Genomic DNA, 14,472 nt, shown 5'->3' on the forward strand with positions numbered 1-14,472 from the left:
GAATCTTCAACACGCATACAATGCACATGCCTTCCGCTTCACGCACACCATCAACCGGTTTTTATTCCGCGTTAACCACAAATGCATGACCCAATGAGGAAGAAAGAGTCAGGGCATAGCATCAATAGCAGCTATCTCGATCTTGTCCACAGTACAGGGTCGTCGCGATGGGATTCTCCCTACCCCTCGCCTGTAAAATGAACTGATTCGAGCAAAACCGTTCGCAGGGTGCCTTACGCTTCACGCACACCATCAACCGGTTTTTATTCCGCGTTAACCACAAATGCAAGACCCAATGAGGAAGACAGAGTCAGGGCATAGCATCAATAGCAGCTATCTTGTTCTTGTCCACAGTAGAGGGTCGCGGAGGTGATATTCTCCCTACCCCTCGCCTGTAAAATGAACTGATTCGAGCAAAACCGTTCACAGGGTGGCCTCGAATCTCACAAGCCCGTAATGAAGTTTAAAGGTGCAGATAAATGACAGCAACTTTCATGCAACAGAAACTTTCAGTCGTCTTCATTTCAGTGGACTGAAAGTTTCCGAACGCATCACGCATTTATTCGACTCACAACAAATTAACTGTCAACCGGCAATGATGAGTCAGTAAACAAATTATGTAGAATTGTAAATGAGCTGTTATTTCATCTCTAAAATTACTAATAATACTCATTTAACGTTGTGAATTATGCACGTAAACATAAATCGCTTAAAACGACTTTGTTTATTTCGTTTAACGTTCATTTTAAATGGTTTTATACTGTTGACGCCTTCCAAAGATGTCAGTTGCACGAGCTGTCAAGCATGAAACTTGCTGTGAAATAAATTTCTAGCCCGGCGACGTTAAGTGAAATTTTAGTTGCACAACTCAAATTATTTGTTTATTTCGCGTTTAGACGTGCTAAGTTGGGTTTCACATAAGTGAAATGAGTGTTTGACAGTTGCTGTTAAGTGAAAGTTGGAATAGTTTAAAACGCCTTTAAAAGGCCTTAAGAATCGTATATTCGAGTGTATAGAATCATTAACGAACTTCACAGATGCCCTGAAGGATTTCAAGATGTCATATTCCGGTTCCACGATTCGATAACGGAGTTCACAAAGGCGATCAACGCGTTAAAGTTTTCTCTATCCATTGAAAAGGGCTGTATATATTTCGTCATTTACGCCGATATCTCCCAGCAATCCGTAATAATCGAACTTTGTCATGAATGTTCCACTAGCTTCTTCTTCTTCTTCAATGGCCCGCTCGCAGTTGAGCACGTCGTGCTGACATGGCCTGGTCACCAATCGTTCTCCAGGTAGCTCGGTCCATGGCTGCAGCCCTCCAGGTAGCTCGGTCCATGGCTGCAGCCCTCCAACCCCGGTCGCATCCGATGTCTCGCAGGTTCTGCTCCACTTGGTCCATCCACCAAGCTCGCTGAGCTCCTCGTCGTCTCGTGCCGGGCGGGTCGCTGGTGAGCACCTTCTTGGTGGGGCATGAGTCCGGCATCCTCATGACATGCCCCAAGCAACGAATCCTGCCGGCCTTCGCCACCGTCAGGATGCCCGGCTCGCCATACAGCTCAGCTAACTCGTGGTTCATTCTTCTCCTTCACACGCTCTGCTCGCACACACCACCAAAGATAGACCGGAGCACGCGTCTATCGAAGACTGCGAGGGCGTTGGCGTCCTCCGTGAACAGAGTCCAGGATTCATGCCCATAGAGAACGACCGGTCTTATCAGCGTATGGTATATGACACATTTCGTGTGTGGGAGAAGCCATCTGGACCGCAGGAGTTTGTGGAGTCCATAGTAGGCACGATTCCCCTGAACAATGCGCCTCCGGATTTCGCAGCTCACGTTGTTGTCCGGAGTTACGACAGTGCCGAGGTAGCAAAACTCCTCTACTACCTCAAGTTCGTCGCCGTCCACTGATACACTGCTCCCCAGCCTGACTCTGTCACTGTCAGAGCCTCCGACGAGCAGGTACTTTGTTTTCGTCGCATTGATCATTAGTCCAATCCTTGCGGCCTCGCGTTGCAGTCGGATGTACGCCTCGCACACCGTCCTAGTGTTCCGCCCGATGATGTCGATATCATCCGCGAAGCCGAGGAATTGGAGAGAGCGGGTGAAAATCGTGCCACGGATGTCGAAGCCCGCGCTTCTCATGACACCTTCCAGAGCGATGTTGAATAGAAGGCAGGAGAGTCCATCACCTTGCCTCAGACCCCGGTGAGATTCGAACGGATCCGACAGCATGTTCGAAATCCTCACCTTACACTGCACCCCCTCCATTGTGGCCTCTAGCGGGCTCGCAGTCTTTGCGGGGTCATTCCGGTCAAACGGTATGACGGCGTGAACGCCTGAAATACTGGTCTCCTCGTGGCGCTACTGGACCCCCTGGAGACAGGGGTGACGAGCAGAGATCCGGGTGGGAGGGATATCCGCCCTCCCGTCCACTATCAGAGTGATGCCCTGATGGGCCAGGGTTATGGTAGTGTGCCGCAGACGGAACGGGCCTTGTAAGGTATCTTTAATCCTGGTTTTAGATATCTAGCCCTCTGGTCTATTTAGCCTCTCCGGAGGTTAGGATGGACCCTATGTCAGTGGACAGGACCGCGAAGACGTAGGGAGTGTTTCGGAAGGGATTCACTCTCCTGGAAGATTCACGAGAAGTCGCAGAGGTCGAAGTCAAGCTGTGCTCTGTTGCTCCCCGGGGCGCAGGACCTAGACCGATGCGCGGGCTACGAGTGGACGTCCGGTTACGAAGGAGTTGGTTCTCGTCCTGGTTCCAATCTCCTGGGGTTGCTGGTGGGCGAGTATAATGGGTGAGTCACCATCGAAAGTCTACCAGCAGCAGAACGGAAGGGTCGCTCGTGGCAAAGAGGGTGCAGGCGCGCAAGCGCACAGTGTGTGGATGACAGGCCGGCCTATGGGGCGACTTGACTGATGTCGATGAGGGATGCACCGGTGAGCGCTGGCACCAAGGTGGTACCTATGCGACGGTGGTCTTGTCAAACCAGAAACCGGTCTGTCAAGGGCCTGGCACAACAAGGCCAGCGGACGAGGGCAAGTCCGACTCTGAGGAGATAAGTGATTTTGCGGCTGGTTTCATCACAAGTAGGATCAAGACAAAGTACTCGATGTTTGTGAAGCTTTGGTGATGGAGGCGTCGGGGGTGTAACGCCTTCGCCTCCGATCGCCGATCAAGCCATCGCGGATCATCATCTTGGACAGCGGTCGAGTTCAGGGCCTGATACAATACCAAACAGGCCAAGGTGGATGGCAAGTAGACCAAGCGGCGGCTTGGTTTTGCGGGCCAGCGAGGAACATCAGAAGTGTCAGATACCGGAGACCCAGCACGTAGACAAGGCAGGAGCCTAGTTTTGCGGGCTGACGAATCCGGATGGTATCGGAACCGAGAGCAAGTCCATCTACGGGTTTTTAGGAGGCAGTGGTGTCAGATAAGTCAGCTGTCGGATCGATCTTCTGAGCCGCTTAAGTTGTACTGCACCGAGTCCGTTGCTTTAGGCTTGGGAAATAGCCCCTGGTAGTCAAGGTAGTACCTGTTACACTTTTAGTAACACGCGCTTTCACCCTTCAGGAGTTAGTTGCGTGCCACTGCGTCCGTAAACTGAGATTTTAACCTAGGGACAGATGCCTCTTCCGTCACTGCTTCTACCGTTTAGGTGTAGAGCGTGACGGAAGGCGAAGGGCAAGAGGAGGGAGTAATGTTGGTTATGGTCTCACGGGGCCACGCCAATGTGAACCCTTGTCCAAAAAAAAAAATTGTGGCCTCTAGCAGAAGAACCAGCTTCTCGGGAAAGCTGTACTGCCGCATGGTCTTCCATTGCTCCATCCTGTCTATGGTATCGTAGGCCGCCTTGAAGTCGTTGAAGAGGTGGTGCGTCGGGATCTGGAAGATCTGGTCGGTGGTGGATTTGCCTCCAACAAACCCAGGTTGGTAGCTTCCGACGAAATCTGTAGCAAGGGGCGCGAGTCTGCAGAAGAGTATCTGGGATAGGATTTTGTAGACGGCATTGAGGACTGTGATGGCTCGAAAGTTGGCACAGTCCATTCTGTCACCCTTCTTGTACACTGGGTGGATGACACCCAGCTTCCAGTCATCCGGTATCCTTTCCTGCTCCCAGATTTTCACAATTAGCTGGAGCATACTGACGGCAAGCTCTACCGAACCCATCTTGAATAGTTCTGCCACCAGCCCATCGCTGCCAGCTGCTTTGTTCTGTTTCAGCTGCTTGATGGCACTAGTGACTTCGTCCAAGGATGGTGGGAGCACCTCGTCATCTACCTCCTGGCTAATGTGCTGCTCAATTCTGCCTGCGCCGCTGCTGGACTCTCCCAATTCCGCTCCGTTCAGGTGCCCGTTGAAGTAGCACTTCCACCTTTCGATCACCTCTCGCTCGTCCGTAAGAATGTTGTCCTCCTCGTCACGACACATTGCGACATTTGGCGTGAAGCCGCCTTGTGTCTTCTTCAACATCCTGTAGAACTGGCGAGTTTCCCCCGACTGAGTTAGCTGCTGCATCAGTTGTTCATCCGACTCCTCGAAGCGGCGCTTCTTGCTCTCGAAGAGCCGGGTTTGCTGTGTCCTCAGTCGTTTGTAGTGTTCCACGTTCTGACGGGTTTCGCGCTGCAGCATTCGGGCGCGCGCTGCGTTCTTCTCGGATAGTGCCCGCCTGCACTCGTCATCGAACCACTCTTTCCTCTGGTTACGTGGCTTATGGCCCAGTGTCTGCTCGGCTGTGCTGCTGATGACTCGCTCCACCATACGCCAGTGGTCATCGAGGGACATCGTGGCGGTCGCGTTGTTGTCCGGTAGCGCTTCCCCAAGCGCTGACGCGTAGCCCTCGGCAACAGCAGGTATTCGCAGCCGATCCGTGTTTAGGCGTGGGGTAGGCCGGTGACTCAGTTAGTTGACAGCGCAGAGCTTCTGCCGTAGCTTCACCATAACCAGGAAGTGGTCCGAGTACGTACGTCGATGATGTCCGAGAAGTGCCTTCCGTCTATGAGAACGTGGTCTATTTGAGAATATGTCTGCTGTGGTGATCTCCAGGTGTAGCTGAAACGAGGTTTGTGCTGGAAGAAGGTGCTACGGATGTTCATGTGCTTGGTTGGTTAGCTGGTGGACACTAAAGCTACCAATCGTAGGTTTATAGACCTTCTCTCGCCCGACCTGAGCATTTAGGTCTCCGATGACGATCTTCACATCTTGTTGTGGGCAGCGGTCGTACTCCCTCTCGAGCTGCGTATAGAAGGCGTCCTTGTCGTCATCACTGCTCCCAAGGTGCGGGCTGTGCACATTAATAATACTCAGGTTGAAGAAACGTCCACGTATCCTCAACCTCCACATCCTGTCGTTGATCGGCCACCATCCGCTTCCTCATAGCACCCATAACAAGGAACGCCGTACCGAGCTCGTGCTTACAGTGACCGGCAGGAAAAAGTGCCCACTTCGAATTTTGTTGATTTTCGCTCAATATTTTTTTCTCAAACAAACTAAATATTCTGCAAGTATTTTTCGTATATTGATTTACATATTTCATATAAGATCCACTAATGAGTAAGCGAAAACAAACATATTTTGATTTTGAGAATAAAATAATAAAAAAAAGTATCTAAAAAAACAGTGACATGAAAAAGTGCCCACTTTGAAATTTCGAGTTTTGCATAAAGTTTTGCATTGAGAGCTAACCAATTTATTGCGTTTTAATATTTTTTAGGTTTGTTAGCACTATTTCTGACATTTATACACGTATGATCACGTTTTTAATTCATGTTTGGTTGTAAATATACAATTTGTTTATATTAGGTTTAGGTATCTCATTAATTTGAGTGTTACGAGAAATTAAATAGCATAAAATATTTCTTATGGCACTTATCTACATTAAAGTAACTTATTCAAAGCACGAAATCCACAACGCAGCGGAAGGAAAATTCATAGTTACATTTTAAACGCACCGATCGGTGGAGGATCGCCCTCGTAGAGGAGACAAGCCCGAAACAGATGCGCGCATGGACGCTAAAATAATTCGTGAGGACAAGAAAAATTCAAAAGTAACTGTCAGGGAGATCATGTAAATACTTCAGCCATCAGTTTTTGAATGAATTATCCGTCGCCGGCTTGTTGCATACGAGTTAAAGAGCAGATTTGATAGGAGGCGCCCTTATATCAGCAAGGCCAATAAGGCCAAGCGTCTTAAGCTCGCTGAGGAACATGCTGCTATGCCTCTAGAGTACTGGAAAACGGTTCTATGGTCTAACGAATCAAAATTTGAACGTTTTAATCGAAGATGGTATGAACGTATACAGTGCAGATCGAAGGAGGCACAATATGCCATGAAGGAGGCAATATGGTGGTCTGGGGTTGTTTTTCGTCCAGTGGAGTGGGGCGCCTTGGGAACATTAACGGTGTTAAGACTGCAGATTACAACATAAACATAAACATCCTGCAACAAAATCACTCACTCGGAGATTTCACTGATCCTGACGGGTCTTGAAGAGAAGTTCGTTCTCCCGGTGGGGGCAAGTTTGACGCAGCCCGGCGGGGCCAAGTTCGACGTCTTGTCGGACAAAACTGTTGAAATGGCCGCCTCAGAGTGCGGAGATTAATAATTTGTGGGCAATTCTCGATGCCAGGGTGGACAAAACTGATGTATCGAATAAAAACGACAATTTTGAAGCTCTAATGCGCGCATGAGAGGAATAAAATCTCCAAAAACTAAAAATCCTAGTAGAAAGTATGCCAAAACACCTTCAGCAGGTTCTAAAAGCTAAAAGAGAACACATAAAATATCAAAATGCATTTATAATTTCTTATTTTTATGTATAATAATGAATAACTGAAGTGGGCACTTTTTCATGTCACTGTTTTTTTAGATACTTTTTTTTATTATTTTTTTCTCAAAACCAAAATATGTTTGTTTTCGCTTACTCATTAGTGGATCTTATATGAAATATGTAAATCAATATACGAAAAATACTTGCAGAATATTTAGTTTGATTGAGAGAAAAATATTGAGCGAAAATCAACAAAATTCGAAGTGGGCACTTTTTCCTGCCGGTCACTGTATCTCCACCACTCTGGTAGATCATGCAATCGCTACGGTAGGGGCGCTCCGAGACTCCTTTCCAGCGAACCTCCTGAAATGCTACTATTTCAAAGCCGCGGGCTCTCACTTCTTCTGCGAGTATTCTGGTACTCGCGGGTGAGGTAACCTGCAGTTCCATGTACCGAGTTTCCAATCGTAGTCCTTTTTTCGTCGCGTAGGTCTGGCATGATTGGTCCAAATCGGATTCTCTTTTTGATGACTGTTCGTTGCGATTTTTACAGGCGGTGGCTTGCTAGGCCTCTCCCCCCGCCTCCTATCTCGTTGGTGGAACAACGCATCCTAGCTGTTTTACGTCCCGTAGGATGCCAGGACAGGGTGTACAGCCGCCCCTAACATGGGGAACAGACGCTGGTTCGAGCCGCTCCTAACATGAATAACAGACCCGCGGGGATGAACTACTAGCAAGTAGCAGTCCATTCCACTAGCATGATCTCCGAATAAGTACGTATCGATCACGTCTCGGATTAATAATGAACACAAAGCATAGAATTTCTGGATATAAACCATGTTACCTGGACTTTCCACATGGATTAGGCTTTCCACAAGATTGACAATACTCCTTGCTAATACTCCTCGTATTTAGCAAACTGCGATATCTAGCAGTTATTCTGGCATCTGCGCATGTTGTTGAACGCTAGAACTCTTCATGTTAATTTAAAAAAATAATTCCGGTTACAAGTTGAATGTAGTATTTCATAAAGATTGAGTTCTTTTCGTAAGTTTGCTCCAGCCTTATCCAAACCGCATTCATAAAATCAATTTGGGGTTAAAATAAAATCATCCGAAATTGGCTAGATAAATTAAATTAAATTTTATGTGTCTCGGTGACCCACAATAACTGTAAGGTTATGTTTGTTGTCATATAAACTTAGGAAGTAAAAGCTACTAAAATTCACTGATCTAGAGCAGATGGTATGAAAAAGAACAATAATCCCGTGTCATGGATAATGAAGCTATCTGACGAAGGAATGAAGCAATGTAAATTTTGCTGGAATGAGCGAAACTTTTTTCTCTTGCTTCACAATGTGTACCATTTTGTGTCATCGACCATGCGCATGAGCCAACGTTAACACCTTCCTAGCTGCTGAGGTGCAGCCCCTCTATTTTTTGCAAGGGAAACTGAATAGAATTGAGAAAAGTACTCTCAATCTCTCGAATAGGTCTCTTTCAGTAGTAAAGAATGTACAGTAATACGAGATGCGGGGTGGTCACTTTTCAACTCTCAAAATATTCTCTATGTAGGACAGATAAATTAGTAATTCGCGAGACTCCATGGAAAGGTAACGAAGAACTGCTCTGTAAAACAAGCTCAGCATTGATGCAAAGCGGTGTGTAGGTCCTTGGTATTGAGTTAACTCGGTAACGATATCCCTTTAGTTCGCTCCTTTTTGCCTACAGAGGTTGATGGTTGTATTGGTGGAAAAAAGATTCTTGGGTGTATGTGAAAAAGTAAACCAGGCATGTGTCCAACTGTTGATAAATTACAAACAAAATTGTGAATGCTTATTTATACAAATTTTATTGAAAATAAAAATGGAGCGCGTTGGTGGAATAATTGAAATTGGAATATTTTATGTGGCTTTTTGTAGTGAATTAATTGCGACGACTTTCAACCGTAGCATGAATTTATTTTCAAATCGGTTCAATTCCAATCGGATGTAGTAACGATAAAGTATCAGTGAATATTTTTATCGTTCAAATAACTGTGCTGACCCGATGGAACCGCAAACTGACCGCTTGAAAATTCCGTGATAAATGAAAAGCTCCAACCGTACAGCGTAATAGTTATAGCTATAGTATGAGCTATAGAAAAACAACAGTGTCACCGTGTTTTATTGACTATATTATCGCCGTGAAAAAAATATATTCTCATGGAAACACAGTGATGAATAAAGTGAAGTTTAAATATGTTCGTTTTAATCAATTTGTTTCAAATGCAGGTTAAACAATTTCTAAAATCATCTAAATAAGACTCCAACCCAAAGTTTTCCACAACAATTGAAGCAATCCCCTACATACTGCCAGTTCCACAGATCTTGCTTAAGAGCTGTGAGAATCAAACAAGGATACTGCTCTCTGACTTTCTGACAGCATCTTTGCAAAAACCCCGGAAGAAGGATCTCTCACGGTGCAGGCGTACTAAAACCATTTCCGTTGGAGAGATTTCCTAAACCTGAATCGAATTATGGTGGTCGGATGTTTTCAGTGGATTGGTGAACGAATAATTGGTGAACGAAATTTTGATTTCTTCCTTCTTGTCCATTGGTGAAAACATTAAAAGCAAATATGAAATAAATCGGGTTAAAAGAAAGCATATTTTGTTAATGATCGAACAGTGAAGAAACCAAAGAAAACGGGAATAAAACATAAAACGAACCTAGAAGGCTCCCGAGGTATGTTACTTATGTGTTTAATATAAATATTGTACGGAAATGTATCAATATGGCTTATCATAAGTACAACAGACATAGATTGACAATATGTAGAGAAAGCAGTATTATCAGTTTATTTTAACATAATATTGATTGATGGCAAATTAAACAAGTAATGGATTACTGCTGCTCTGGTTGAATTGCACATTGAAAAACTTTTAATTTGGTAAGCAGTACGTAAAACGGAGGCTCCTTTTATGGACGTTATTTTGCATGGTTGTGTAAGAGAACTCATATGTCTAAACCGTGTCTGTTGCGTTCTACTATTTTACGTATTAAAATATTAAGTAGTTTAAATTGATTGGGTCAAACAAAACACATCAGAAGTTCAAACAAATTTATATCTACCATTGCCTTCCATTCCATTTCTTTACTACAAGCAAGTTCTCTTTCCTTTTTTCGCTATCTCTTTCTCTTTTTAATTTAGTTTCTCCTTCTCTCTTTTACTGTATTTTACTCTCACTCTTTCTCTCCTTTCCCCTCCCTTTCATTCTTTATTGCATTCTTTGTATCTCTCTCTCTCTATTTCTCTCACTCGTTCTCTCTCTCTCTCTCTCAGTTGTCCTTTTCTCTTTTTTCTGGTCAAGTATTAATTATGCCAACGGTATTTTGGCAGTTCAACCTAGCTAGGACGCTGTGGTGCATCCGGTAATGCAGAAAATATTTGAGGTCATCATCATTTTTCTGTCGGGATCTGTAAGATTTCTCGCTGCTGTCCCATAAAAATGGTAAAAAACATTTTGAAAAATGGTTAGCCATTTTGAAAAATGGAGTTCGACACGGTCAGCATTTTTTCCCTTTTTTGTGTGTGTGTCGTTTACTTTTTGTATGAGACAATGTCGAGAAAACTGACCGATCCCAACGGAAAAATCATGATGAGCTCAATCTTCAACAATCAATTCAATACGTGGATAGCCGTGTCACCCAAATAGCGGGAGACAGCAACAATGCTCATCATTCTTTTACACTGGTATAGTTTTGAAACCAATTTTGAATTCCTTGTTATGACGTTTTAGACATTCATAAATGGTTGACTATTTATGTATGTATAAACAATTTGCATCTATGAAACCCACATCATACCAACCTCTAATCTGGTAATCATCTCATATTCGTTTAAGCATAATAAGTTTAGGCATCTCATATTCGAGTTTATAGAATCATAAACGAAGTTCACAAATGCAATGAAGGATTTCAAGATGCCATTTTTCGGTTTCACGATCCGATACCGGAGTTCACTGAGGCGATCAACTCGTTAAAGCTTGCTAAAAGGATGTTATAAAAATTATTTTTCATTCGTTGACAAAACAAAATTTTGGTCTATACCACGTTTGCAAACCAATATGCAGTATGAATGTCAGCTGTTATAAGCTGTTATGTTATGTTATGAAATTTTATGTCAGCAGCTCTGGTTGTTGTGGGTGGCTGCCCAACATTCCGAGACGTACGACGACATCACAAAATGGCTTGATGGAAAGATCGCTATTAATTTATGAAACAGATAAACATCAACATGATTTTCGATTTAAGCCAGCTATAACTGTAGTTAAAGAAACCCGAGTTTGATTCACAATTATAAACATTTTTTTAATTTTTACAAAGATGTACTAACAAACCAAGCATAATAAACCCCAATTCTATTCATTGCAGCTTCACGATGAGTTTGTGAATATAGCGAAATCATAAAAATTTAATCATTTATGGTCTAAAACTGTGGATTATCAGAGGAAATTTAGCATCTTCCAAGCACCAATTTCATAATGAACCCAAAATCACCACTGCAAGTACCAAATTTCATCGGAAGCGGAGTAAGCTCACGACCTCAGAGCCCGTCGTTGTGTTTTTCAACTGCGTCATCTAAAATAGATAAAACCGAAAACATTAACCTTTGTGGTTGTCAGCATGCGCCAAAATCTCAATGCGCATCTGCTTTTGGTAAGTAAATGCATGCTAAACGCAAAGCAATAAAATAAAGCAGGATTTGGTTTTCAATAATTTTCTTGCAGGCGTTTTAGTACTTGTGCTAGCATATACCGCTCTAGGCTCGGTCCTTTTTGTCACGCTTGAAGGAGAAACTGAAGATGGAGATATGATCGAGACGTCCGTTGCGGCTTCAAAGCCATATCCTAGACATGATTTAGTTAGTGCTGAAATGCGTCTCAAGTACGTTGAGGATCATCGTTTTCTTTTTTTTAAACTGACTAATCTATCACAAACCAACTGATAGAAATAAATATCCACATTTGTTACTATCCCTGCTAGGACCGTTGATCGATTGTGGTCCATCACTGAAGACTTGAATATACTTTATAAGGAAAATTGGACACGCTTAGCTGCACAAGAAGTATTGCATTTTCAGGTAAGATAATCTCAGAATGGGGGATCCGCGATAGTCGAACGGTAGCGCCGGTTAGAAAATCGGCCCATGAGCGCCTCGACGGCGTGAGTTCGAATCCCAACCGAGATCGGACCCTCCCCTACGAGAGGACTGATTATCCACCTACATAGGGTAAAAGTCTCGTAAGTCCTTAACGGGCTGGCATGACCCACTAGGTCGTTTACGCCAAGAAGAAGAAGAATCTCAGAATGATTATATTATGCACCAGAGTTGTTGGAAAGCGTCGTCACTATGATCTAATCTAACCAAAGTTTATCAATAATTAAATAGGATATTGCAAATTAATCAGTCTTTCACGTTTGTTTTTATAAGTAAGTAAGTTCAAACAATGCGAATGTGTCCAAACAATGCGAATGTGTCCAAATACTACTAATATTAATCGTTTCCAACCATGTCTCCGTTCTGCTTTTAAATATCCAATTATAATCTATGGGTTCTGGGGACCATAAAAAAGCACGTCTAAGACACGATGTTTTTTCATGAGGAATTTATTTTTTTCCTTTTAATTGATTTTTATACAGGATACAATCCTGCGAGCGGTACGAGCATCAAGGACACAGCAGGTTACTAATGTACAGCAACATGTTCGGCCTTACAAATGGACATACGCGTCTGCATTCCTCTATTCGTTGACCCTTATAACTACCATTGGTATGTAGAGTTTCAAATACTACTTCATTCATCCATGTAGCTAGATTTTGAAATATAAAATAACCAGAATTAACACATTTTCGAAACACAAGCTGAAACAAATTTGATTTTGGTTCAACAGTGACTAATCTTCATTGTAAAATGGTGATAAACACGGGTAAATAAATTTGCGATATCCATAAAAACTCCATTTAATTGCAGTATTGATTTGGAAAAACTAAAACAAAGTCATCGTATCCGCAAAAAGTAAATTACAAATTATATAATATGTTTTGGGGGTCCGCGACAGCCGAGCGGTAGCGCCGGTTAGAAAATCGGCCCATGAGCGCCGGGGCTCACCACCTCGACGGCGTGGGTTCGAATTCCAACCGAGACCGGACCCTCCCCTGTACGAGAGGACTGACTATCCACGTACAACAGGGAAACAAGTCTCGTAAGCCCTTAACGGGGGCAGGCATGACCAAGAGGTCGTTTACGCCAAGAAGAAGAAGATAATTTGTTTTGATGATCTGTCACTTGCCAATTTCGGCTGTTGCAAAAATAACAGATTTGTAAAAGTTCTAGAAGCACATTGGTTATTGAAATATAGTTATACTTTCCCTATTACTTACTCCAATTATTGTATATTTTTCAGGCTTTAGTGGCATTTCGCCGCGAACGCAATGGGGCAGAGTAGCGGCTCTGATTTATGCACTTTTCGGAATACCGATCATATTGCTATACCTATCTGCCATAGGCGAGGGTTTATCAAGTGGCATGCGATGCCTGTTTCGGCGTCTTCGTCCGTTCCGGTCAATGTCGACAAGTACCAACAATAGCAACAGCAGCAGCTCCAGCATCGGTAGTGTAAGTGTGCCTATGACCAGCAAAGCGAATGAACTGCAAAAGCGCTCACAACATCAAAACTACCAACGGAACTGGAGCCATGGTGGACCCTTGCACGACCCTTGCAACTACACGCTTAATTCGCATTTACGAAATGGTATTCCGGGGAGTAAGCAGACTCAATCCGTGGTACCCATATCAGTTTGCATCATGATACTGATCTGCTATGTTACGCTCGGGGCAGTGATATTCCACAAACTGCAGCCTTGGGGTGTTTTAGAGAGTCTGTACTTCTGTTTCACGTCTCTTGGCACCATCGGTTTCGGGGATCTCATGCCAAAGGGCACTGTTGCACAGTACGCGGCGTCGGCGTACATTATAATTGGAATGGCGGTCGTAGCAATGTGCTTCAGTCTCATCCAAACTGAACTCATCATTTGGCTTAAAAAATTCGCCATCCCAGAATCCCTTCCTTCTTCTACGGAGGACGTTGCTCTGGTCTCCGTGACAATGGGACCTGTTAAATCCTGACATCAACTCAATGACATCGTTCCGAACGAGTACAACTCACTTCCCCGCCGCTCCAACGCATTCCATCGCAACACCCCTGCGCGTAGATCGACCGGCATCATGGAAAATCATATAGAGTACTTTGTACCGCGGAGCGTAAGTGAGTTCAATCTCTCAGGCGTTGGTGATCTCGCACTACCCCCGCCAAAACGCAGCATTGTTACACAACACGCTGCAAGCTCGACCATGATTGCTGTTTCCAAACCTCGCGAAAAAATGGTGACGTTCGAAGACGAATCCAAGTGTCTACATGGTATCCCAACGACACCGAGAAAAACCAACCTACCTAGCGATGTGTTCATATGACGAGACGAACCTGTCAACGGTGAGACGTCCACATCACACCAGTACTCCAACGATGCGATCAAAGTTTGATGCAACATCAATGAGACCCGATTTCCACATCAACAAAAGCAATGCGACAGACCAACTTTCTCCTTCTGAAGAATCAAAATTGGTTTTTCAGATTAAAAATTGAAACCA

General features: G+C 44.1%; 1 protein-coding gene across 1 annotated transcript; it reads left to right on the forward strand.

Annotated features, from left to right (window-relative positions):
* Window positions 1-11,305: 11,305 nt before the first annotated feature.
* LOC131282422 (potassium channel subfamily K member 10-like) lies at window positions 11,306-14,472 on the forward strand. The gene is made up of 5 exons (XM_058311888.1): window positions 11,306-11,480; window positions 11,552-11,708; window positions 11,808-11,904; window positions 12,465-12,594; window positions 13,229-14,472. Exons 1-5 carry the CDS (start codon window positions 11,306-11,308, stop codon window positions 13,948-13,950), a joined length of 1,281 nt encoding a protein of 426 aa, XP_058167871.1. The 3' UTR covers window positions 13,951-14,472.

The sequence above is a fragment of the Anopheles ziemanni genome, chromosome 2 (genome assembly GCF_943734765.1).
Source record: "Anopheles ziemanni chromosome 2, idAnoZiCoDA_A2_x.2, whole genome shotgun sequence".
NCBI classification, from domain to species: Eukaryota; Metazoa; Arthropoda; class Insecta; order Diptera; family Culicidae; genus Anopheles; species Anopheles ziemanni.

Excerpts from the sequence above, each read along its gene's own strand:
- LOC131282422 (XM_058311888.1), top strand. The coding sequence starts at position 11,306 with ATGAACCCAAAATCACCACTGCAAGTACCAAATTTCATCGGAAGCGGA. Across the intron at positions 11,481-11,551 it reads TCAATGCGCATCTGCTTTTG|GCGTTTTAGTACTTGTGCTA; the intron begins GTAAGTAAATGC and ends ATTTTCTTGCAG. Across the intron at positions 12,595-13,228 it reads GACCCTTATAACTACCATTG|GCTTTAGTGGCATTTCGCCG; the intron begins GTATGTAGAGTT and ends TATATTTTTCAG.